The 24223-nt window shown below is 32.7% G+C and overlaps 2 protein-coding genes across 5 annotated transcripts; both read left to right on the top strand.

Moving 5' to 3' along the window:
• On the top strand, positions 1-4024 carry LOC105762581 (chloride channel protein CLC-c). Its single transcript, XM_012580339.2, has 8 exons — positions 1-144; positions 276-480; positions 563-763; positions 963-1140; positions 1330-1592; positions 1905-2174; positions 2333-3461; positions 3549-4024. Exons 2-8 carry the CDS (start codon positions 302-304, stop codon positions 3636-3638), a joined length of 2310 nt encoding a protein of 769 aa, XP_012435793.2. The 5' UTR covers positions 1-144; positions 276-301; the 3' UTR covers positions 3639-4024.
• A 9437-nt stretch (positions 4025-13461) lies between these two features.
• Positions 13462-22477, top strand: LOC105762583 (cysteine protease ATG4). Of its 4 annotated transcripts, none has more exons than XM_012580347.2 (9): positions 13462-13620; positions 14042-14603; positions 14675-14760; positions 14936-14986; positions 15077-15456; positions 19949-20087; positions 21771-21826; positions 21913-21983; positions 22095-22477. In XM_012580347.2, the coding sequence occupies exons 2-9, from the start codon at positions 14141-14143 to the stop codon at positions 22313-22315; spliced, it is 1467 nt and encodes a 488-aa protein (XP_012435801.1). In that variant the 5' UTR covers positions 13462-13620; positions 14042-14140; the 3' UTR covers positions 22316-22477. The 4 variants fall into 4 exon arrangements, with proteins under 4 accessions (XP_012435801.1, XP_012435802.1, XP_052481343.1 ...); XM_012580348.2 differs by having other exon boundaries at positions 21913-22000; positions 22095-22282; XM_052625383.1 differs by having other exon boundaries at positions 13591-13611.
• The last annotated feature ends 1746 nt before the right edge of the window (positions 22478-24223 follow it).

Consider the following 24223-nt stretch of genomic DNA (forward strand, 5'->3'; position numbering starts at 1 on the left):
TCTTTCCATCTTTTCCTTTGGTAAGGGAACTCTGGTTCTTATATTTTGCTTTGATTTTGGGCAGATCATTCTCTCTTTTTTGCATGCAAACCACCAATTGAATCAAGGATTCACTGAAGAAATTTGCTGCTTTTTATTTAAATTGTAAGTTATGCCAAAATTTGTGCACAAGAGTTGGCTTGCTTTGCTGGTTCTGGTTTTCTCATTTGCATTTGCTTGAACACTTTTTGAATTTAATTTTACCAATATCATGATTGGATTGGATTGGAATGCAGGTTGATAAAAGAAAGCAAAAGTTATCATGCAGAAGCTTGATAGTAGTATGATGGACTTTGAAGAGAGACTAGAGATTGATGATTTTGAAAGCGAAGTTATGGAGAGGATTTACAGTAAACCGCTTTTGATTAAGAGAGTGAACACCACATCCCAGATCGCTATTGTGGGTGCTAATGTTTGCCCCGTTGAGAGCCTTGATTATGAGTAAGCAAGCCTTTCCCCTGCGTTTCTTCATTTAATTTCTGTAAGTATACCCAAATTCCCCCCTTTTTTTTGTGTATGACAGGGTTCCAGAAAATGAATTAGTGAATGAGGATTGGCGGTCAAGGAGGACGGTTCAAATAGTTCAGTATATTCTGCTTAAGTGGGCCTTTGCACTTATTATAGGGCTAAGCACTGGCTTAGTTGGCATCTTTAACAATATAGCAGTTGAGAATATTGCTGGATTCAAGCTGCTGCTCACCACAGAACTCATGCTGAAGCACAAGTAAGCCAGCTATTCTATTGCCTGCAACATTTTAATTTCTCAATGCCTTAATTTTATTCATGCTATGTTCTGCTTATGTTACTGAATTGGAAACATACTATTATCATTTTACTATCAATTCTAATGTGGGTTAGATGTTTAATTGGATTTACTTGACAGTTCCGTATGATAATTTGGACATGTTACTGATTCAGTGCAGATATTTCAAGGCTTTTGCAGCATATGCTGGCTGTAATTTAGGTCTGGCAACATCAGCTGCAGCTCTTTGTGCTTTTATTGCTCCAGCAGCGGCGGGTTCTGGTATTCCCGAAGTGAAAGCGTACCTGAATGGTGTGGATGCTTATTCCATATTGGCTCCAAGTACTCTTTTTGTAAAGGTGAATGTCATTGGTATTGTAAGCCAATATTTAAGAAGATTTCTTTCACCTGTCATTTATTACCTATTTGTGCTCCTGATATACTGGTTTACCCTTTATGCATATCTTATTACATACAAAACAATACTGGGACAGCAGGCAATCTTGGATGCTTTGACTGATGAAATTTCTTATGTTTATATCTGGCAGATTTTTGGTTCAATTTTTGGGGTGGCTGCTGGATTTGTTGTTGGCAAAGAAGGGCCTATGGTTCACACAGGTTCTTGCATAGCTTCTTTGATTGGGCAAGGAGGTTCCCGTAAATACCATTTGACTTGGAGATGGCTTAGATATTTCAAAAATGATCGTGACAGGAGAGACTTAATAACCTGTGGAGCTGCTGCTGGTGTGGCTGCTGCCTTTCGTGCTCCTGTTGGTGGTGTCCTCTTTGCTCTTGAAGAGGCAGCTTCATGGTAACCCCCTATCTCATGCTATTGAGGCCGTAACCTTTTTTTTATTTTTACTTGTTCAATGGCAAGTCTCAAAACACCTTCTTCTACTAAACAAGGTAAAAAAGCATGATATTGTGATCATTTGGAGAACTGTTTGGAAGTCTGATATGCAGGTGCAAACTGGAGCATTTGTGAACAATAATCATGACCTAAATGGTGCTTGAATATATGATTTCATCAGGATTTGTTGATGTTTCAAAAGAGTGCATTTTGGAATGGATATTACACGTATATTCTTTAGTGATATGTATTTCTTCCGTTGTTTTTCTACAGGTGGAGGAGTGCTCTTCTTTGGAGAACCTTTTTCACAACAGCTGTAGTTGCTATAGTTTTGAGAGGTTTCATACAATTGTGCTCTACTGGAACTTGTGGGTTGTTTGGGCAAGGAGGACTGATTATGTATGATATCAGTGCTGCCAAAGTTGTATATAGCACTCCAGATATACTGGCTGTGATACTTCTAGGGGTCATTGGAGGAATCCTTGGAAGCCTATATAACTATCTTGTGGATAAGGTCCTTCGCACCTACAGCATCATCAATGAGTATGTAACACATTCAATCATAGATCTTGGAGTATTCAAGTAGTTCATTAATTTTGTTAACGTTATTAACATGACCCCGTCAATAATCTTTGCTTGTGAATTATCACTTGTTTTCATTTGATGAAAAGTCCTACAGCCTAATGGTTCTGTTTCTGCAGAAGAGGAGCTGCTGTTAAGATCTTACTTGTTATTATGATCTCCCTGTTAACATCAATCTGTTCTTACGGCTTGCCGTGGTTGGCTACATGCATCCCCTGCCCCGCCGATGCATCTACAAGTTGCCCCAACACTGATGTATCTGGCAACTACAAGAGCTTCCAGTGTCCACCTGGTCATTACAATGACCTGGCTTCACTGTTTCTAAACACTAATGATGATGCTATTCGCAACCTATTGAGTACCAATACAGTGAAAGAATTTCATATCTCCTCTCTTTTCATCTTCTTTGTTGCTGTTTACTGCCTTGGCATTATCACTTATGGCATAGCTATCCCCTCTGGGCTCTTCATCCCTGTCATATTGGCTGGATCTTGCTATGGCCGCCTTGTTGGTAGACTATTTGAACCAATCTCTAAACTTGATGTTGGGCTCTTTTCTCTCCTTGGTGCAGCTTCATTTCTTGGTGGCACTATGAGAATGACAGTTTCCCTATGTGTTATACTGCTTGAGCTCACTAATGATTTATTGATGCTTCCCCTTGTAATGTTGGTTCTCCTTATCTCAAAAACCATGGGTGATATGTTCAACAAGGGTGTGTACGACCAAATAGTAAAACTAAAAGGATTGCCGTACATGGAGGCTCATCCAGAACCTTACATGAAACATTTAATAGCTCGGGATGTTGTTACTGGTCCTTTGATCACCTTTTCTGGTGTTGAAAAGGTGGGAAACATTCTACATGCATTGAAAAATACAGGACATAATGGGTTCCCTGTGATTGATGAACCACCATTTTCAGATGCACCTGAATTGTGCGGCCTTGTTCTAAGATCTAAGTTGCTTGTTTTGCTTAAGGGAAAGGCTTTTTCAAAGGACAGGGTACTCGCGGGCAACAAGGTTTTACGTAAAATTTCTGAACTAGACTTTGCCAAGGCTGGGTCAGGAAAGGGACTCAAACTAGAGGACCTAGACATTCAAGAGGAGGAGTGGGACATGTATGTTGATCTCCATCCTATCGCCAATACATCACCATACACCGTTGTTGAGACCATGTCACTCGCCAAAGCTGCAGTTCTCTTCCGTGAACTTGGTCTTCGCCACATGTGTGTTGTACCAAAGAGTCAGGGGGTAAGTCTCTCGCGCTCAATATTTTTGTGTGTACTAAATGCAGGAAATTTTGTATGAACTAATCGATTTTATATATGCTAAATGCAGAGACCTCCAATTGTCGGAATCTTGACAAGGCATGACTTCCAGCCAGAGCATATTCTAGGACTGTACCCTCACATCAGGTTCCAACAGTGATGATTCTAATGAGTTTGTATTGGTGGATTAATGTTTTATGGTAAGTTGAAGATGGATGTTTGGCGTCCTTGCTGGAAATGAAATCCAAACATTGTTGGAAGCATAGTATTTAGGAAGAGGGCTTATATCATCTCAAGGCAAACATTTTTGAAGCAAAACATCATAAGCATTCAGCCTTCCCTCAAATATAAACAGTCGGTTTTCTTTTCCTCATGTTAGAGTGCATGCAAAGTTGTTGTTGGTAGCAATTGAACATAATTGCCATGGAATTTGTTGTTGGCGTAATAGGAGGCTTTACATTTTACAATGAACATGGTGATGATGATTTTGTTTTCATTGTTGCCTTTTTCTTTTTCATAAAAAGTAAAAAATCTTCATATTAATTATTTCTTTGTGTTGCAAGAACTTGAGATTTAAATTCTGAGATAGCGGTGGTAGATTCTACATGAGAGCTACATTTCATTGTGTAGTTCTAGTTCATGATTACATCACATGTGCTTTACAATAAAAATTAAGATAGCTAGATTAATTCTTTTATAAAAAACCATCAAAACATATAACTTTTTATCTAGCGTGTAATATTATATTCTCTGGGCTTTATATCATTTTAAACTTAATTTTTTTGAATAATTAACTAGCTTTATTGAAATAAGGGGAAGGGAAGAAATAAACTCGAGAATCCTGAGCCATGGGAGCCAGCCATTCCCAATAGTCTCAAAAACATAAACCCAGACAAAGCAAGAAAAACATGAAAAAACAAAAAAAAGACGGTCAGAGTTAAACTTTGATTTTTTATTTGCTTCCGTTAATATTGTGTATTTAGTTGGTCATTGTAATTTCATCGACTAATTTTTAAGGTGTTTTTGTTAAAGTCATTCAAGTAATAAATCTCCGACAACAATTAATTGTACACACCGCATTATGTTTATATTTTCATTTTGGTCACCTAACTTTTAGGTCGTTTTATTTTAGTTATCAAAAATGTCTTTTTTAAGTATTGATTGGGGTAAAAAAACATTAAGGATTAAAGTGAAAAGAGATAGAAACTAAAATAATACACAAAATTGTCAAATTGTACTTGTTTATCCTATTGCCGAAAATTCTAAAATTCTTTTTCAATATTAAAATTTTAATTTTCAAAACATCAAAATAAATTAAACCTTGCAATTTTTTTATCCATCGATAATGTCAACCAATTTGCTACTATAATATTGAAATTAATTAATTTCATTTCATTCTAAATTCTAAATTTTTATTTTATGTTTCCCAATTATCATTAATGAAATCAACTCAAATAAATCATATTTAAAATTGCCTATAAAATTTAAATTTCTTTTGATCATATAATCTAAAATATTCCATTCTAAGCTAAAAGTAAAGGAAAAAACTTACTTTTAATTAAATTAATTAGATTAGTTACTTGTTCTTCATTTGGGTAAAGAAATAAATAAAATATTATGAGTTTTGTTTGACATGGAAGATAAAATTAATTAAATTAATTGTAAGGATCTTGTAATTATAAAACAGCATGTGGATTTTTATAAGAGTCTATTTGCCTTGGACTATTCAATTGACGGGTTCTGCCTTGTAGAGGTCACTTCTAGGATTTATCATTAGTGGAGAAAGGTGGTCTTGAGATGGAGGTGATATATTTAGAGGTCCGTAATGTTGTCTTTGGTATGGCTTTGCTAAAGGCTCCAAGACTTGATGATTTTCATGCGAAGTTTTATCAAACTCAGTGGGTTACTGTTGGTCCTTCTATTTGTTCGATGGTGCGACAAGTGTTTAGGGGTTGTCTAGTGGACTGCAGGATTAATAAAACTCTACTTGTTCTAATCTCTAAGGTTGATAGTCAGGAAAGTATCACTCAATTCTGCCCGATTAGTCTTTGTACGGTCTTATACAAGATTATCACCAAGTCAATTGTTAAAATATTGCGACCGTTAATGTCAAGCTTACTAAACAAAATCAAGCTAGTTTTGTGATAGGTAGAAGCATTTCAGATAATATTGTTATTGCTTTGGAGGTGGTACATTCTTTGAGGAATTTTAAATGCAGAAAGTCAGGGATGATTCTAAAAATTGATCTCAATAAGGCATATGATAGAATTCGTTAAGATTTCTTGAGGGATACACTATTAGAAGTAGGGATGCCACCCATGTTGATCACGGTAATTATGAATTGTTTGTCATCGGCTACGTTCCAAGTCCTCTGGAATGGTGCAGTCATGGATGAATTTAGGCCTTCTAGGGTTACAACAAGGAGATCCCTTATCTCCTTACTTATTTGCATTATGTATGGATAGATTAGGGCACTTAATTGATGAATCAGTAACAATAGGTGGAAACCTTTGGCTCTGTCTAAGGGAGGTCCAACTTTATCACATTTATTTTTTTTTCTAATGATCTTATGTTATTTGTTGAAGTGGATCCGAAGCAAGCTAAAGTGGTAAATGATATCTTGAATACCTTTTGTCACTTCTCGAGACAAAAAAAGTGAATAAGAACAAATCTTAACTTTTTTTCTTGTCTAATGTTTTGGAAACTGTTGCTTCAAATATATGTAGGAATGTGGGATATGGACGAGTAGATGATTTGGGGATGTACCTTGGACTTCCGATTATTCATAAGATAGTCAAAGTTGACACTTTAGATTTTTTGGTGAATAAGGTCAGTAGTTGACTTAATAGGTGGGAGGCAAAGAAGCTATCACTAACAAACATAATTACGTTAGCTAAGTCTGTGTTGTTATCTATTCTTAGTTATTTTATGTCTATAGTTTGAATTCCTGTAATTGTGTGTGGTGAGATTGAAAAGCTAGCCCGCAATTTTTTTGGGGGATTCTTTTCTGATGATAGGAAGTCGACCCTTTTAAAATGGGATGATTGTTGTCGTCTGGTTGAGGTTGGGGGTTTTGGTATAAAAAGTTTAGCTATTCAGAACAAGTTATTTGCTTTGAAACTTGGTTTCCTTTTGTTAACCAAGACTAATGATTTATGGGTTAAGATTGTGAGGAGTAAGTATAAGATTCATGAGGTGTTACTGAATTCTATTGCTAGAAGTAATTATTCTTACTATATATGGAAGTATTTAACGTGGGTTTGACAGGATGTGGTGAAAAATGTTTATTGGACTACTGGGGATGGATCATTGATGAATTTTTGAAACGATAATTGGATTTATCAGGTGGGTCTTTACGAAATTTCTATGTGGGATCCGAGAAACCAGATGACACTTTGCGAGTTTGTGATTTATTAGATGAGATTGGCAATTCGGATTGGATCCGTCTTAGAAGTTTCCTGCCGAATCCAATTGTGGAGCAAATAGCTTTGGTGTTGCCACCTTCACTGGATGTGGGAAATGATCAATTATCATGGAGATGAGCGACTAGAAATGCCTTTTCCATGGCGGAAACCTATAGAGGTATGTACCAATTTGTTTAAATGATAACTCTAATGTCTGGAAGTTGTTTTGGAAAGCCAAGGTTCCTCAACGAGTTAGAGTGTTCATTTGACTAATGTGGAAGAACATACTGTTAACTAATGAGGAGAAAGTTAGGAGACATATGGCTTGTAAGGGCCATTATCCATGATGCAGCTTTACCCATGTGTCCGAGTTACATGCTATCAGAGATTGTCCATTTCCACATGTAGTTTGGACTTTAATTGTACCAACTCATAAGCAGATATTATTCTTCTCCTTACCTCTTGATGAATGGATTGTTTGGAACTTGTAAAACATAGGGAATTGTGGTAGTCATAAGGTGGACTAGAAAACATTGTTTCTTATAGTTTGTTGGTTACTATGGAAAAATATGAATATGTTTGTGTTTTTCGATAGTCAGATATAGGTATAAGTTGGACGAGAAGTTACTCTCCACCCTCGACGTCTATGTTTCATTTGAGATCTATGGTTACAAATATGAAATGGTCAACTCCGGAAAGTGGATGGGTTAAACTCAATGCAGATGGTGCAGTTTCACTTAGTTCTTATTTGGTTGCAATTGGGGGAGTCATTAAAGATAATGATGGTAATTGGTTATATGGTTATTTGATGATATTAGGGAAAGATGAAGTGTTCAGGATTGAAGCGAGATCAATGTTAGAAGGGCTACGACTAGTTTGGGATAAGAGTTATCAACAGGTTGAGCTTGAATCTGATAATGCCCTCTTGGTGGAAATAAATTTGGCCGGTAAATCTATTAATAGTCATTTTATAGAATTATAAGCTATTCATAAATTGATACAAAGGAATTGGATAAAGAATAAATTAAAACGGTGTGTAATTAAAAATAATAGATATATAAAAGTTGTGCCATTTAATAAATATAAAATATAAAGAATAAATTTATTTAAAATAAATGTGTAATTTTATTTAAAACATATGTTTTTGTAAAATTTAATTTTGAAATCATAAATATTAAAATATATATTAAGTTGACATTTTAAAAAACCCTATAAGCATGATGAAGAATATAATAAATTAAGATCTAATAAAAAAATCTAGAATAAGTGAAAATTATTCTAAAACTTCAATATATAGAGAGGATAAGTAGCTTTAGATTTCATGAATGATATACTTTATCTTAATTTTAAAATTTAAAACTTAAACTAACAAAATGATAGGTTTATAACTTTATTTAATGACTGTTTTTATATAATATTTTATTATCATACTAAATTTTAAATTAATGAGTATTGAAAATTTTAAAATAATTGATAAATTTTAGTAGATAATTTTGTTGTTTTTTATCTTTCATTTAAAATATAGATTTTTAAAATAATTTAAATTTATGTTGATTTTCCATTATATACTATTATTTCCCATGATTTTAATTAATTTTTAATTTACATTGAATTATCAATTAATTGTTACCGGTTTTGTTAATTTTAAAATACATTATCAAATTTTAATATTTAAAAACAAAGTATTATAATTTTTAAAAGATTGTTAACATAATTTTTTACATTTTAAATCTTGATTATATATTATCCAAAATTTAAAAATAGTTAAATGGATAAAATAATTAAATTTTAAAAATACAAAATATTAATTATCTTAATATTTTTATCCTTCTAAATTTCAAATTTAAGACAATTAAATTGATTAAATTACTAAAGGTTGATTTTATTTGAACTTTATCTTTTAAGATATTAATGATTTAAATAATATATTAATGAGGAATTATTTAGTACAATGTTAGTAGAGTTTTAGACTCTACAAGCGAAGTCGAGAGTTGACAAGTGTTCTATAAAAATAAGAGTATAGTAAAATATTAAATATATATATATATATATTTAAAATAGAAACACATGGCAATTTTTGATTAAAAAAGTGCACTATTAGTGTATCAAATACTCACTATATTAATTATAGGAAAATTAATATATTATTTAATATGTTTAACTGTTTTATTTAAACACTTTTAATTATGGGAAGTTAATATATTATTTTAAATAATTAAAATATTAGAGATTTAACATGAAGTTTTAATTTAAAATTGAAAAATATCAAAGTATCATATTTGTATTTATTTTTGTTATGAAATAAATAATAAAAAGAGTAAAAACAAGAAAACGAAAGAGTAAAAGAGAATAAGAAATAGAAGAGCAAAAGAGAACGGATTTTTATTGATCAATAGTGATGTTTACAAAGTTTCTCCAAAGTCTATATTTATAAACATAAGAAGTAAACATGATATAAAACTCTATTTCTAATGACTATTAGAGTCTTAAAGTGCATCAAACTTATCTTGATCTTGATGGACATCCACTTAATGATAAAATATTCACAACACTCTCTTTGGATGTCCATTGGTAAATAATGTGTCTCGTTAAAACCTTGCGGGAAAAAAATTATTAGCGAAGGAAGAAGAGTGCACTTATATATAATATGCATAACATATTGCCTCATTAAAAATCTTATAAGGAAAACTTAATGGGATAAAACCTCAATTAAGGGAAAAAAGAGTATAGCGCGTATTTACTCCCCCTCATGAAAATATCATATAATATCTCATATTCTACGTATTTCAATCTTGAATACTAACTTTTCAAATAATCACTTAAACATGTTTGATATTCTTTTGGAAGTCATGAGTGGGGAAGAATTTTGGGAAATATATTTTGATCTCTTTAAGAGTTTCAACAATAATTAAAATAAACTTTGATTATGATCCTGCTATACATGTGTAAGTTAGATCATCTTATAATTTCCCTTCAACCATTACTTATTGAGTTGAATTTACCATATATATTCAAATCAATTTAATTCATATATATTAAATAATTTCCAAGAATTTATACATGCGTTCAACATTTTAAACCCTTCAAAGATTTTAATATAAACTTCACTATATAGTGATTCATATAAATGTTGTAACAACAAACGCTGATTGTCCGACCATGTCACCCACCATCGCCCGACCTTGACAGATTCTCTGATTGTCCCTCCATCTCTGTTGATTCTATCATTCTTTTTTTTTTAAGTCTTTCTTTCACTTCATTCCCATTGTGGTTTTCTTTTTCACAACAGTATACCTTATTAAGGCGACCTTCCAGCTTACTCTCTTAAAGGTCCTTATCTTAACCTCGTATGACTTATTCACCTTCTTTCTGTCGGTATGAACAACAAAATCCCACGCCACCCTGGCGGATTAAATCCTGCTTAGCTTAAATAGCGGCAAGACTACTTCCTTGTAGTCTGCCTTAATCATTTTATCTTACTCTTAAGCATAGCATCGTCTTCTATTATGGATCACTATGGCCTACAATACTTAGTCGCTATCGTTGAGTATCCGTTTGGGTTCCCTAATTCTCTTTCATATTGTTTCCTTACCGAACTTGTTGTTTAGCTAGTACCTTTACACTAGTTCTTCCCCTTTAGAGAGGAATAGTATTGACAAACAAGTCCATCATTCTGTGTATTCTTCTTCATTGATGGGTTCTAACCCTCCTTTTCCTCAAGGGCTAACTGACGTACTCATATTATGCTACTAATTTGTGCAATTTCTCTGAGCGCTCTCGAAATATCCTTTACTACTGACCCTCATTCATGATCCTTTGTTAAACCAATTCTCGTTCACCTGAATGTTAGGTACCACTGGTACTTAAACTTCCATGACTACTTATTAAAATCTTTATGCCCTTCTGGGCTACATGACTACTATTCTCTTAGTCCTTTCTCATTCTCACTAAGTTCCCATTCTCTGGCAGATTTTTTCAGCGTGCTGCTCGTTTGTCACTGGTTTATATTTCTATTTTCCTTTCAACCATTTTTTCCTTGTCTGTGGGTTGTCCCATGATTACTATTCTGATTATTCCCCCGTGTTGTTATCCAAATGAACCATCTTGTGCTACCATAGTCGAACCATGTTCTTACGCCATATGATTACACATTAGTTGTCTTAGCAGACTCCATCGGTTGTCCTAGCAACACTATGGTCTTACCTCTCTAATCCTCGTATTTACTGTCCCGTCGAACTACCCTATGTTTAACATCTTGTCGGACTATCTCATATTTAACGTGCCGTCAAAATATCTCATGTGTAACGTCTTGTCAAACTATTTACGATGCCACAATGTCTTTCAACTATGATCTTACTCATTATATTGTCAACAATGTCTTTCAGCTATGGTCTTACTCAGTTTAGACATATAGACTCCGGTAAGTTCCATGGCCTAGCCATGATCTTTCCTATTCATCCATCCTATTTATTCATCCCATTCCTCCATTTCACCATCCTATACATTAATGCTCGAACACCGCAGTGTTTCCTCCGCAAGGCCCTAGAGCTTCGCTCATCACTAGTGCATACGACAGTGTTGTATTGCAGTATCTAATAAAATCACCCATGTTCTCATTCCTAACTTCTTCTAAGCCCTTTCTTGATTTCTCTTATTCATGCATATTAAACTAACATGGCAGATACAAATAAACTAACCTGATGCTTTTTAGCCTCATCAACTTAGCTTTTCCCAATGCCAAAGCTTCCATTCTCCTTGCAGCTAAGCATGACAACCAAATCATAGGCTGAACCCGGTGTTTCCACTATAAACCTCAAATTTCATAAACATGCAAAACCCTTAAAATGGTTTTGAAAACTCCTAACTTTGTTTCCTAAATCTTACATATACCAAAGGGCTTAGACTTTACCAGTTTACCGGTTTCTTTACCTTTTCAACTTAAACCTCCCAATCATTTCTCCATGCAAAGCTTTCTCGTATCCTTCTCCTATAAGAGCTACTAAGGAAGAAGTTGAAGAAGATAAACAAATCAGATTGGAAAATAAGTCTCCCAAGAAGTCCTTTCTCGGGTATTTATAGCCCTTCCTACACGACCCTTAACCGTGTACGATCTACCCATTCACAATCATTTTGTCCCATACTAAGGAACTCATTGGTTCTAATCAGCCGAACCAGATTTGGTTCTAATCAACAAATTTTTATTGATCAATAGAGATGTTTACAAAGTTTCTCAAAAGTTATATTTATAGACATATGAAGTATACATGATATAATATTCTACTTCTAATGACTATTAGAGTCTTAAAGTACATCAAATTTATTTTGATTTTTATGGACATCCACTTAATGACTATTGGAATCACCATTCATTTGCAAAATTTTAATATTGTATTAGTTGAAAACCTTAATACTTGAAAAATTTTAGTACCATATTGCAAACTTTACAATCTTAGTCTTGTAAAAGTTCCATATTATTTTCGAACCAATAGAAAGATTAATTTTCTCTCTTTCATATAATATATATTATTATATATCAATAACATATAAATAACTCTAAACTATAAGCACTCTTTCATAAATTCTAAAGAGTTTATGAAAATAATAAAGAAATTGACCATTATTTATAGGAAAGTGTGAGCCATTTGATCGTTTTCTAATTGATCCGAGATTAAAATTAAATTTTCAATTTCTTAAAATATATCTAAAAGTACCTATCTTCTTATTTTATTAATTTATTTATAAACTATTTAGGATAAATGACGTAATATTTTTATTTAAGAAAAAGATAATGAGATATTTATCAAAACTTTTAGACTAAAATGGTAAAATAAAATAAAAAATAAATGGTTAAAATAAATCTTTTCCGCTCATAATGATTTATTTGATATTCATGTTTTAAATTTTTTTGGTAGAACAATAGATGTTTATCAACCAGTAAATTATAAATATTATATATATATATTAAAATTCACATTTTATACATTTCAAGTATGTAATAATATTGGATTTTAATAATAGGAGGTCTAACTTGGCATTGGATTTTACATCTTTTAATATATATGATTATAATTATTATAATTGTTTTTATATTTTATACTTAGAAATCTATTAAAGTATTAACTTTATTTTAAAATTATAATAATTTTTAACTAATAATTATAAATTAAATTATAATTACTTTTAAATGCGTGACAATGATTTTTAAATGTATAATTATCCAACTTCTATTTTAACTTTTTCAACTATTAATAATTCTAAATTAAATATTATAATTATTTTTAAATATAAATTTAATAATATTATGGAAAGTAAAGGATACTCTCATTAATTTAAAATTTTTCCAAATTTGTATTTTTATATATTATTACATTATAAATTTTCTTTTAAAATTAAATTTACATAAAAAACATAATTTTAACGTACACATTATTATTATATTATATATAATTTGATATGATAGGGTTAATTTTTTAAAATTAAGATTATAGATGATAGGTTCTCTTTAGGAATAAAATTGTATCCATTTTATTTATTTTTTAGAAAAAAACAGGACTACACCCCGGTGTCCATCAGTTCATGGCATCCAAAAGAGCTATAAGACCGTATCAACAGCATTCGCACGTGTGGGTACCTCTATCAACCGCACGGTAATCGCGTTTCTGTTATTGTTTTGGCTAGCTCCTAAGTCAGACCATTGCATAATGTTGGTTGAATCTTTTGCTTCTCCAGGTTGGTTGTGTAAGTGTTTCTTTGCTTCCCAATTTTCTCTTATTTCCTCTTCTACCCATAGCTTCTCCTTCTCGCTCTTAAGCCTCGGTTACCCTTATCAATCCCATGTCCCTACTTCCTTTTGAATCAGGCGTCTTCTCTTGTCTTCAATTCTTCCATTGCCATGTCTTTTCTTTCAGACGTGTCTCACACCTTGGGGACTTGCGACGGATGCTTTCCAATTTTCTTTTTTTTTTTTCCTGCATTCTGTTTCAATTTTGATTTCGGTTCTTTCTTTGCTTGTACAAATAAATCTGCGAATACCTTGATTTTGCGAATTAGATCGCCAACAATCCGCGTCAGGGATCGTGCGATTCAATTCGGTAATAAAATTCTGGCATCTCTGCTTTTCCTGATGATTGTTTAAATTTTTTTTTCATTCATGTCTCAGGTATCGTTTAGCCAGGGATCTGCCGTGCCGTATCGAAATCGGATTCTATGATATGAGCCTATTCCGGCTTGATATTATAGTCTGCTGCATGAGTAGGTAATGAAGGGTTTTCATGAGAGGAATGATTCTCTGAATTGCTCTTCTAAAGCTTCTATTGATAGCTCACCTACCCCTGGAACTGGATCAGAACCAGGTCCCAACGACTCTAAGTTCTCAAAGACTTCTCTCTGGTCAAATTTCTTTGCTTCTGCTTTCTCAGTATTTGACACATACAGTGAGTCGTCTTCATCTTCGGCTTGTGAAAGGAAGTCCTCATTTTCTAAAACCAATGGGTGGACAGCAGCTGTGAAGAGGGTTGTCTCCGGTGGCTCAATGAGGAGAATTCACGAGCGTGTTTTAGGGCCGAGCAAGATTGGAATATCTAGCTCAACTAGCGACATATGGCTTCTAGGTCTCTGCTATAAAATTTCACAGGAGTCCTCTGGAGATGTGGATGCCACCAGTGCATTAGCTGCATTCAAACAAGACTTTTCATCACGAATATTGATGACATATCGTAAAGGTATTCGTCATCAAGTTTGTGCTTTACAGGATGCGTGATGATAATACATTTTCTAAGTTGTTTGATTACAGGTTTTGATGCTATTGGCGAGACAAAAATCACAAGTGATGCCAGTTGGGGTTGCATGCTTAGAAGTAGCCAGATGCTTGTTGCACAGGTGTATTTTCGTTTTGTTTTATTTTTCTCTCGAGAATGTTCAAATAGTCACTAGGGTATGACTTTTGATCATGAAAATTGGCATTGCCTGTTATCTTGGGATTATTTTAGCTTTCATTGCCTGTTATCTTGGGTTTATTTTAGCTAGTTCATGTAGTGGTTTTCTTCCCTTGCAGGCATTGCTTTTTCATAGATTGGGGAGATCTTGGCGAAAACCTTCACAAAAGGTTGTTTGATTGATTTATTTTTGAGGCCTGGTCTTGCTTATCTTCTCTTACTCATCTGGGATTAAGATTCTAACCTTTTTGCCTATGCAGCCATTTGACCTAGCATATATTGAGATTTTGCATCAGTTTGGTGATTCTGAGGCCTCAGCTTTCTCCATTCATAATCTTGTTGAAGCTGGAAAGAATTATGGACTTGCTGCTGGGTCATGGGTAGGCCCATATGCCATGTGTCGCTCATGGGAATCTCTTGCTCGCAGTAAGAGGGAGGAAATTGACCTTGAATGCCAGTTACTTCCTATGGCTGTTTATGTTGTTTCTGGTGATGAAGATGGTGAGAGAGGAGGAGCTCCAGTTGTCTGCATTGAAGATGCTTCTAGACATTGTTTTGAATTTTCACGACACCAAGCTGACTGGACACCTATTCTTTTGCTTGTACCCTTGGTTCTTGGACTTGACAAAGTAAATCCCAGGTTTGTGAGCTTATTACGTTCCTTCATTTCATTCTTTCATGTTTGATAAAAACTGATTTATCATGTTTGTATCAATTTGTTTTCTGATTCTGAATTTTTCTTCAGTCTGGTTCAATCTTCAGACACCTATGATTGCTAAAATTAGGGATTCCTCTTTAAGTATTATTGCAAGACTGTCCACTTAATAGTGAGAAGATAGGATTTTCTTACTCCTATTTGGTGCTAAATAATCAACTGGCACGTTCCTAAAATTCTTAGGTAAGAACATTGGATAAATTCTAGGTCAGTTTATCATAGCATGGTTGTTGTCTCCTATTCCTGAGCTGTGATTATATTGAAGATGAGTGCATTGATTTAGTGAAATTTAATGAAGGAATCAAGAATAGGTTCTTCAAAGCAAAGAAGTTTAAGACTAAGTAAACTTTTGAACATTTTTTTCAACACCATCTGTTGCTTACCGCAAAAGATAGATTGGAAAGTCTGAGTGGGTTTTCAATTTTTTATGCTAGACATGTTTGCCGGAAGTGATCCTAACAAAGTAATTGATCTGTTTCATTTCAGAAAGGCATCTTGCAAATGGCTACTTCTTTAATTAGTACTTGTTATTTTGGTGGAATTATTGGTAAAATCCCACCGTTGGTTCCCTTAGTTAGAAAATTAGGCCACGTGTATCCCTAAAATTATAATCCTAAGATGGCCTTATTAAGTTGTATGAGCTCAGAAAGTGGATCAAGAGTATTTGCCCCTCTTTGGCTGTATGGGCACCACCTAATTGGATTGATGATTTTTTTCCCCTTAGATAAATTCTATATAGAAGGATTAGTATGTTTATGCATTCAGAGTGAAGTGAATATGTAAATAGTGTCCTTTTGTGGAATATCAATAAGCAATAATGAGCAAAAAACAGTCGTCTACTTTCTTATTATAGTTTCGCCCAAAATAGTCATTTACTATTTGACCATAGTTTATCTTTTCTTCAACAAGGAGATGATTGGAATATTTTCTCTTCTATGTCAAATTGGTTTGATTGTATATGTTTTAGCATTAAACAGCCTCTCTATGTTTTATTAGTATGCTTGTTTTGCCATTGAAGTTGCATGATTAAACTATTGGTTTAATCATTTATGATCTGGCCTGTAAGATCCATATAACTTTCCAGTTGTGGTAAATTAAGAGTAAATACCTAGTTATATGGAGAATATTTTTATCTTTAGTTCTGAGAAAAAGTTGATGCAACCATATAACTAGTGAACATGATGTTAAAGATTATCAGCCTTATGGCATAGCGTGCACTATATAATGGTGGTAGCGACTCCCTTCACCATTTCTATTCATTGCAATTGAGGTGTAAAATGTGATCTATATGCGTAGCAGCATAAAAGAAACTAACAGCTATAATGGGACTCTAAAGCTATGATTGATTTCTTATATTTCTCTATTATTAGTTTCTTTTTTTTTTTTTAATTAAACCAAAAGGAAAACCCATACCAAAACTGAGGGAACTCATCCAAATCCAAGTAGTTCAACCAGAATCAAAATAAAATTGGGAATTAATCAGGTAAGAAACGATATTCAGATAGGCTACCCGTTCTCACAATTTTGTGAATTTAAATTGTGGATGGCATGGAGAGATCTCTTTTGTAGCTTCTATGGTCGTGGGTTTTAGATTATATTCATTTTCTCTAGTCTTGATTCTTGAAAGAGAGATCAGACTTGAGAGTTGAAACAGAGTGACTGTGACTATGTGGGTGAGGTGTGAGAGTGGTTGGCTTTAGATTGTGGATGGTATGAGTATGGCTGTTTTAAATTGTGGAAGGGTATGGAGAGATCTATCTTGTATCTTCCACGATCATGGGTTTTAGCTTATGCATAATTTTCTGTAGTCTTGATTCTTGAGAGAGATAGATCAGACTTGAGAGTTGAAAATCCTAAAGAGAGGCCATGATGGTGCGGGTGAGGTATGAGAGTGATTGGTTGGGTTGGACTTAGGTGGTTCTACTATGGAATGAGGAAGAAAAATGGACAAGATCTTAGGAAAATGAATACATAAGAGAAATATTATGGTTGGAGGATTTTGGAGGCTTGTGTTTCTTGTGGCATAAAGAGGAGAAATTATTTTATGAACCCTCCTTACCACATCATCCAGGGTCCCTACCAATTAAAAATAAACACATCATCTTTTTTTTCACACCATCCATTTTCCCTTCTTACCAACTGTACATATGATGTGGAAAAGAGATGATGTGTTTATTTTTAATTGGTAGGGACCATGGATGATGTGGTAAGAAGGGTTCATAAAATAATTTCTCCTAAAAGAGATTTGATTTTTCATTGCTTTTTTGAAAATTTAGGAGGGAAAAGAAAATGGCTAGTTGAATTTGAGATTTTGAATAAAATTTGGTACAATTGTCAATTGTTGGTGACTGAATCTATACTATTATTTAAAGCCTTTGATAGAGTTGGTGTCACGAGTCAATCAGGCACCAACTCAGTTGGAAAGTGAAAAAAGGGTCATTCATTTTACAAAATTATATTATTATGAGGGTGTTTTTGTCTTTTCATATTTTAATAAATCAATAAAAACTTACCTTTGGTAGGGTTTGAACCAATAGCTCTATGAATTTTAAATCTTCAACTTTACTTTTTCATCCAATGCTTTATTTGGTTCTTAATAAATTTTTGATAAATATATTTGTTACATAATATTTTTTCACCCACATCTTGGTGTGCCATAATCTAATATTTTTTATGTCTTTATTTATGTTCCTTTAAGAAAACAATTAATTTGAATTACTGTATAATACATTTTGAAATTTCAGTGGAAGTTTATATTTTTTATCTGGTGTAGCCTTCTATGAAAAAAATGCTAACTGAAGTGGAGGGTTTTATTAAAGTTATTCTTGATTGTATGTGTTTGATCTCGCAAATGATTATGTTTTCTTTTTCAATTAAGTATTTAAAGTGTTGCACATGGGCATGTGGCCTAATTGTAAAGTGCATTTATCCTTGCTTACGAAGACACGCTTGAATCCCCATCTCAATATTTATGTCTTCCTAGAAAGAAATTTATTTAAAGTGTTCATCCCTTATTTTTGCCGGTTAAATTAATGTGAAGTTGACTTTATATATGATACCTTTTTAATCATATATATTTATAGCACTTATGTCCATGGTTTGTCTGTACGACCTTTTTAAATGTGCATATTAACTTCTAAGGTATAGCTAAGCAATGTGAATAATTTATTTTATCATGTAAATTAAAGAATTACGTAATTAATTACTTAAGATATCATAATTAGAAGTTTCGAGTGGCACAATTATTTTTTGCTTCATTCAATGGTAGGTTATGCAGAACTGACAGAATATTTTAGACAAGCAGTTTAATTACATCTATTTTTCATTTTTGGACCACATCCACAATAAATTTGGTGTCATTGAAAACTTGGTTGTGATTGCAATTTAAATCTCTTTTTATAAATGAACCTGATAATTGCTTTTAGTATTTGAAAAAGATTTTTATGCTTTTTTGTTTTGTTTCCAGTAATGTCCCCTGTACACTTTCTAGTGTAATGACCATCTTGCTTTGCATGCGTCTGTCTTTATTCTGTATGAATGGAAGTCCATAGGTTTGAGCCATACCGAGGGAGGTAGTTCACTCTCATTCCCTAGTTAAATCTTGCCCTGCTCTCCCCTAGATTGACTTGACATATCTTGGAAGAGATCTCAGTTAAACAGGGGTGTGCATTTCTGTGTTTCCTTATACATGTACTGTTTACTACATGTTGAAAAGATGAATTCAGCTTTTGGAATGCTTGTTGAGATAATAAAGTATTCTATTCATTGTATTCAGGATGTGGAGATTTTAGTATGCTACTTTACATCTATATTGTCTGTTTCATTTTTTGTCCATAAAAGATTTCCTGACCAGATAAGAAACAAATTTATGTTTCCTTTACTCCATAATTGCTGGTCTCATTTCTATTTTTAAATGTTAAAAGTATTTTCCTCTTTTTTTTTAAATACTTGAGGATATTTTCTATCAAACCTCCAAATTTACCACAGCCATTATGTTATTCATGCTCGTCATTTTCCTTGAACTGTTCTTGTTTGACATATTTTTGGACATAAATATGGGACTGAGATACTCCAAATATATTTAAGAATTTGGAAAAGGATGGTCATATCACTAAATACTCACCTCCGAGTCTGAGTGACATGGCAGCCAATTCGATCTTCTTGAAGAAAGAAAATCAGTAATTGTTTTAAATGGGCACGTTTTGTTATCAATGTGAGTGCATTACATGTTTCCTTAAGCATTGAGCTGGTAAAAAAAGGTTACTGCTTATTTAGAGTTGGTAAAACATGTATATACTTCAATTAGTACTCATTGTTTTTCCTCACAGAAACAAGTATCTTTATAGTAATAAATTATTAATTTGAACTTTAACTGCCATATTTCTAATCACTTGGAATTTCCTAAATTTTTTATCAGGTATATTCCATCGCTGCAAGCAACATTCACCTTTCCGCAGTGCCTTGGCATTTTGGGTGGGAAACCTGGTGCCTCAACTTACATTGTTGGCATTCAAGAAGAAAATGTTTTCTACCTTGATCCACATGATGTTCAGCCGGTAAATTACTTGGTTTCTTGACATCAGCACTCATATGTTACATTCTATTGTTCTTTTAAATGTGATATAAGTACTTAAGCTGATAGACTCATCTGGGGAACTTCTTTTGCTTGTTTGGTTTGTTGCTGATGAATGTCTTCTCTCTTCACTGAGACTCTGTTCTGGAAATTGTTTATTTGGCCACTTGTGTGAAAAGTTATAGGAGTAACATAAATCCTTGTATGAACCAAACCTATATGTATTTTTTCAAGTCAGAATTGATTGGTAACTTCAGATGCCTAAAGCCTGTTATTCATCCACTGGCATGATAGTGAAGAGGGTCTGAAACTTAGTTTCTTAAATCTTATTCAAGCCCTTTATTCATGCAGTGCTGAAGTAGAAAGAATGAAAAAACCTCAGCCAAGGGTAAAAATTGAATTTGGAATAGAAGTAAGGAGAATAAAATGGTTTTAAGATTGTAAAACCTTAACAGATCCAAGTGTAAATGGTTGCTTATTATGTCTAGAAGACTATTTATACTGGAGTTGCAACATTGTTTTCTCCTAACCCTTAAATACATATTTCTGGTTTCTCCATCCTTTTAACAACTTAGGTTTCTGAAAAATAAATGTTATACTTGCATAAACAATGTAGAATGTCACTTACCAAAAAAACTGTAGAATGTCATCATCTAACTTTCAATGATGGTTACTGGATCTACTTGGTACACTTTCATCATTAGAAGCAATGCATATTCTCAAAAATTTGCTTGTAATGTAGAGTGGATCAAGTGTAAAAGACGACTCAAATTAGTCCGAGATTTTCCAACTTGGTTAGACGTAAGAGATAATAACAAAACAAGAAGGCAGTCACTTTGTCATTTCTTTCCAATACTGGCATTTATTCATAGTTGCTTTCTCTGTTGATTTTACTTTGAGTTTTTCTTGGTTTGCATGAATACAGGCTGAGGATAGTAAAAGAAGAATGTTCATTTTGTTTTTTTTGAATCCAGAATCTATATTTAGCAGTGGGTTTAAAGGGAACCTTAGAAATATTTTATTATCAGTTTCCAGTGAACTTGTAACAAATGTCATTTCAATCCTATTCGATATTTGAAGAGAAGTTTAATGGTACATTTCTTGTTGCTGTCCTTTTATCTCATCTCTAGGAATATCTGTTATGTTTGGAGTAAGGCTTACGTTCTCCTGCTGCCCTTCTGGCTAACGAGTTTGGCAGCTCATTTGCAGTCCCAAACATGTTATGGCCCTTACCAAAATACCCATTTTATATTTTTTGGATGACTCTATTACTCCTTTAATTATTTACATATTTAATAATTGAGTTTTAATTTATAGTTTGAAACAATTTTTTTTAAAGACAATGTAAAAATTTTTAGTGTAAAATTTTAAGAGTAACATCCACAATATTATCTGTTTTTGTATAATATCTTCACAATAATTTACTTAAATTCAAGAAAATGAATTTACTTTTCAAAGACAGGTTCTTCTTGGACACTTTCACTTTTCACATCACTTTCTCACAACTCTTCTAAAACTTGCCTGTTCGAACATGAGCTTTTTCCAATTCCAATTGCTTGACTATATCCAAATGTGCTTTTGTGTATGCTTGCTGTATCTTAGTTGGGTTAAAATCGAACTTAGGCATTTATGTTAGTTGTAGTGACACTGAAATTTTCTTTACCAGGTAGTTAATCTGAGTACGGAAAATCTGGAGGCTGATACATCATCTTATCACTGCAAGTAAGTACCTTTCTCTGATTAACTTGTATGTTTTACATACATTGGTTCTTTTCCCCCTTAATTTTGTTGTCTCTTGTATGCTCCAGTATTATACGATACATTCCTCTGGAGTCACTTGATCCATCCTTGGCAATTGGATTTTTCTGCCGAGACAAAGGTTTTCTTGTTAATCTTGTTGGTATTTACAATTTTACGTCATAGGTTTGGACCAGGCCTACTTATTGACTATGAAATGAGCTTGTTCTTTCTATCTTGATCTTTTTGGCAGATGATTTCGATGATTTTTGTTTCCGGGCATCCAAACTAGCTGATGAATCGAATGGTGCTCCCTTGTTCACTGTTGCTCAAACTCATAGTGTTTTTAAGCCTATTAACCACGGTGATACTATGGCTAATGCCGGTGGTGATCGAATGGATGATTCCGTTCGTGTACTGCCTACAGGTGACGTGGATGGCAACAGTCATGAGGATGACTGGCAGTTCCTTTGACGGAGCTTTCTGTATCTTTTACCGGATTGTTATGTAGACGTAATAGAAGAACCATGATTACAACGTGTGTAGGTTAGTATTTTGAGTTGTAATGATTCTTTCACTAAATTTCAAACTATTTGCGAAGTTATAATTTATATAATTGACTACCAGTGATCAACAGATACGTGGATTTTATTTGGCAGGCATTCTATTTCAATGTTATATTAGTTAGAAGATGAAGTAAATTAAGTGTATAGCATGCCATGTTCTGAAATTCATAAAATTACGAGTTTATAACATGGTAGTAGATATTGTCTCGTTATTGGTTGTATTAGTCTGTATGTATTATTAGTGCTGAGCAAGAAAAATTAAAGATTTGGATGGTTTATAAAATGTAAGTTCAAAATTTGCATTATTACTGCTGAGCAAGAAAAATTAAGATTTGGATGGTTTATTGAATGTACTTGAAATTGAATTAATTTTAATTTTTAATTTTTAATATATAATTAATTTTATTTTTATGGTATAAAAATAAGTATTTTATATTTAAAATAGTTGAAATAATTTGAAAGGTTTTGAAAAATTATTTTTAAGAAGTATTTGTGAAAAGGATTTATAAATTTTGTTAAACAATATTTAGTAATCATAAAATAAAGTTTATTTTGTCAAAATAAATTAAAAATTCAAAATAAAAATTAATGTGAAAAATCGAGCTGAATCGAATTATGAATTATTCAAAAAATCTAAAAAAAAAAACTTCATCGAATTGAATCGATATCACTCGTAGTATATATCGTTTTGATTTTAAATTGGTACCAAGTAGTTTAATTTTCATTTAGGTCAAAATTTCGATGCGTTTCAATTCGTTTAAGCCCCAATATCAACTCGTACCGACGCGTATTGTTTATACTAATTGGTACTATATTTTAATATTTAAATTAATTTTTAATTAATTTATTTATTTATTAATAATTGCATTTAAAGATAAATTATAATGGTTTACTTGTTATAAAATATTCAAATAAAAATAAACTAGAAATATCAAAAGAACGAGAAATTATCAAAAGAACTTTTGTATTATTTCTTGATGTATAAGCTTTTACATGCTACTACTTATAGGCCATTTAACATCCCAAAACTTAAAACATAATAAATGAAGTTATAGTTGCCCGTGAAAACCTTTGAGATAAATTTATTTGGGGATAGTAACATCATCGAATACATTTCTTTTCGGAGTTGCGATATCCATAATAAGATATGAGTTATAATATTGATCATCTCTAAATATGTGAACGTTTAGTTTATAAATTGTATAAATGAGAATATATCAAATCAATGCTGTATTTACAAATGAACAAGTCAAATTGTAATATAGTTAATGTTACAACGGAACATAGGGAAGTATTCAATAATCATACCTAAAGAAGATTGAATTAAATATAAAATATTATTATCTACAACAATAAGTCTAAACAATAATTATTAAAAATCATATTACGACAAACAATATTAAAAACTAAGATAATAAAACAAATTTAAAAATCGAAATTACGAAAACAAAATTAACAAAATAAAATCCCTCGAATACAAGACAAAAGATTAACTTGCTTTCGTGGTTATAATCAATTTCAGAACTAGGGTTTTTATGAGAAGATTAGTTATTACTTAGACAGTATTACCTCTTGGCCAGCCTAACTAATCAACCATTACACACTTACCTCTCGGTCTCACTTTTCTGACTAGGGTAAATACACGGTTTACTTGGTAACCTCATCTTTCGATCCGTTTACCTATGTTACTTCCTAGAGTCGTCAAGTCTAGGGTTTAAAAACACATGCATTCACACCAACTAATCCTATTGAAAAAGCCCTAACTCTTCTGTTAATCACTCCCACATCTGCTCGTTAATTTCCCTAAAGATCTAGC

Source organism: Gossypium raimondii, chromosome 12, assembly GCF_025698545.1.
Source record: "Gossypium raimondii isolate GPD5lz chromosome 12, ASM2569854v1, whole genome shotgun sequence".
In the NCBI taxonomy this organism is placed as follows: Eukaryota; Viridiplantae; Streptophyta; class Magnoliopsida; order Malvales; family Malvaceae; genus Gossypium; species Gossypium raimondii.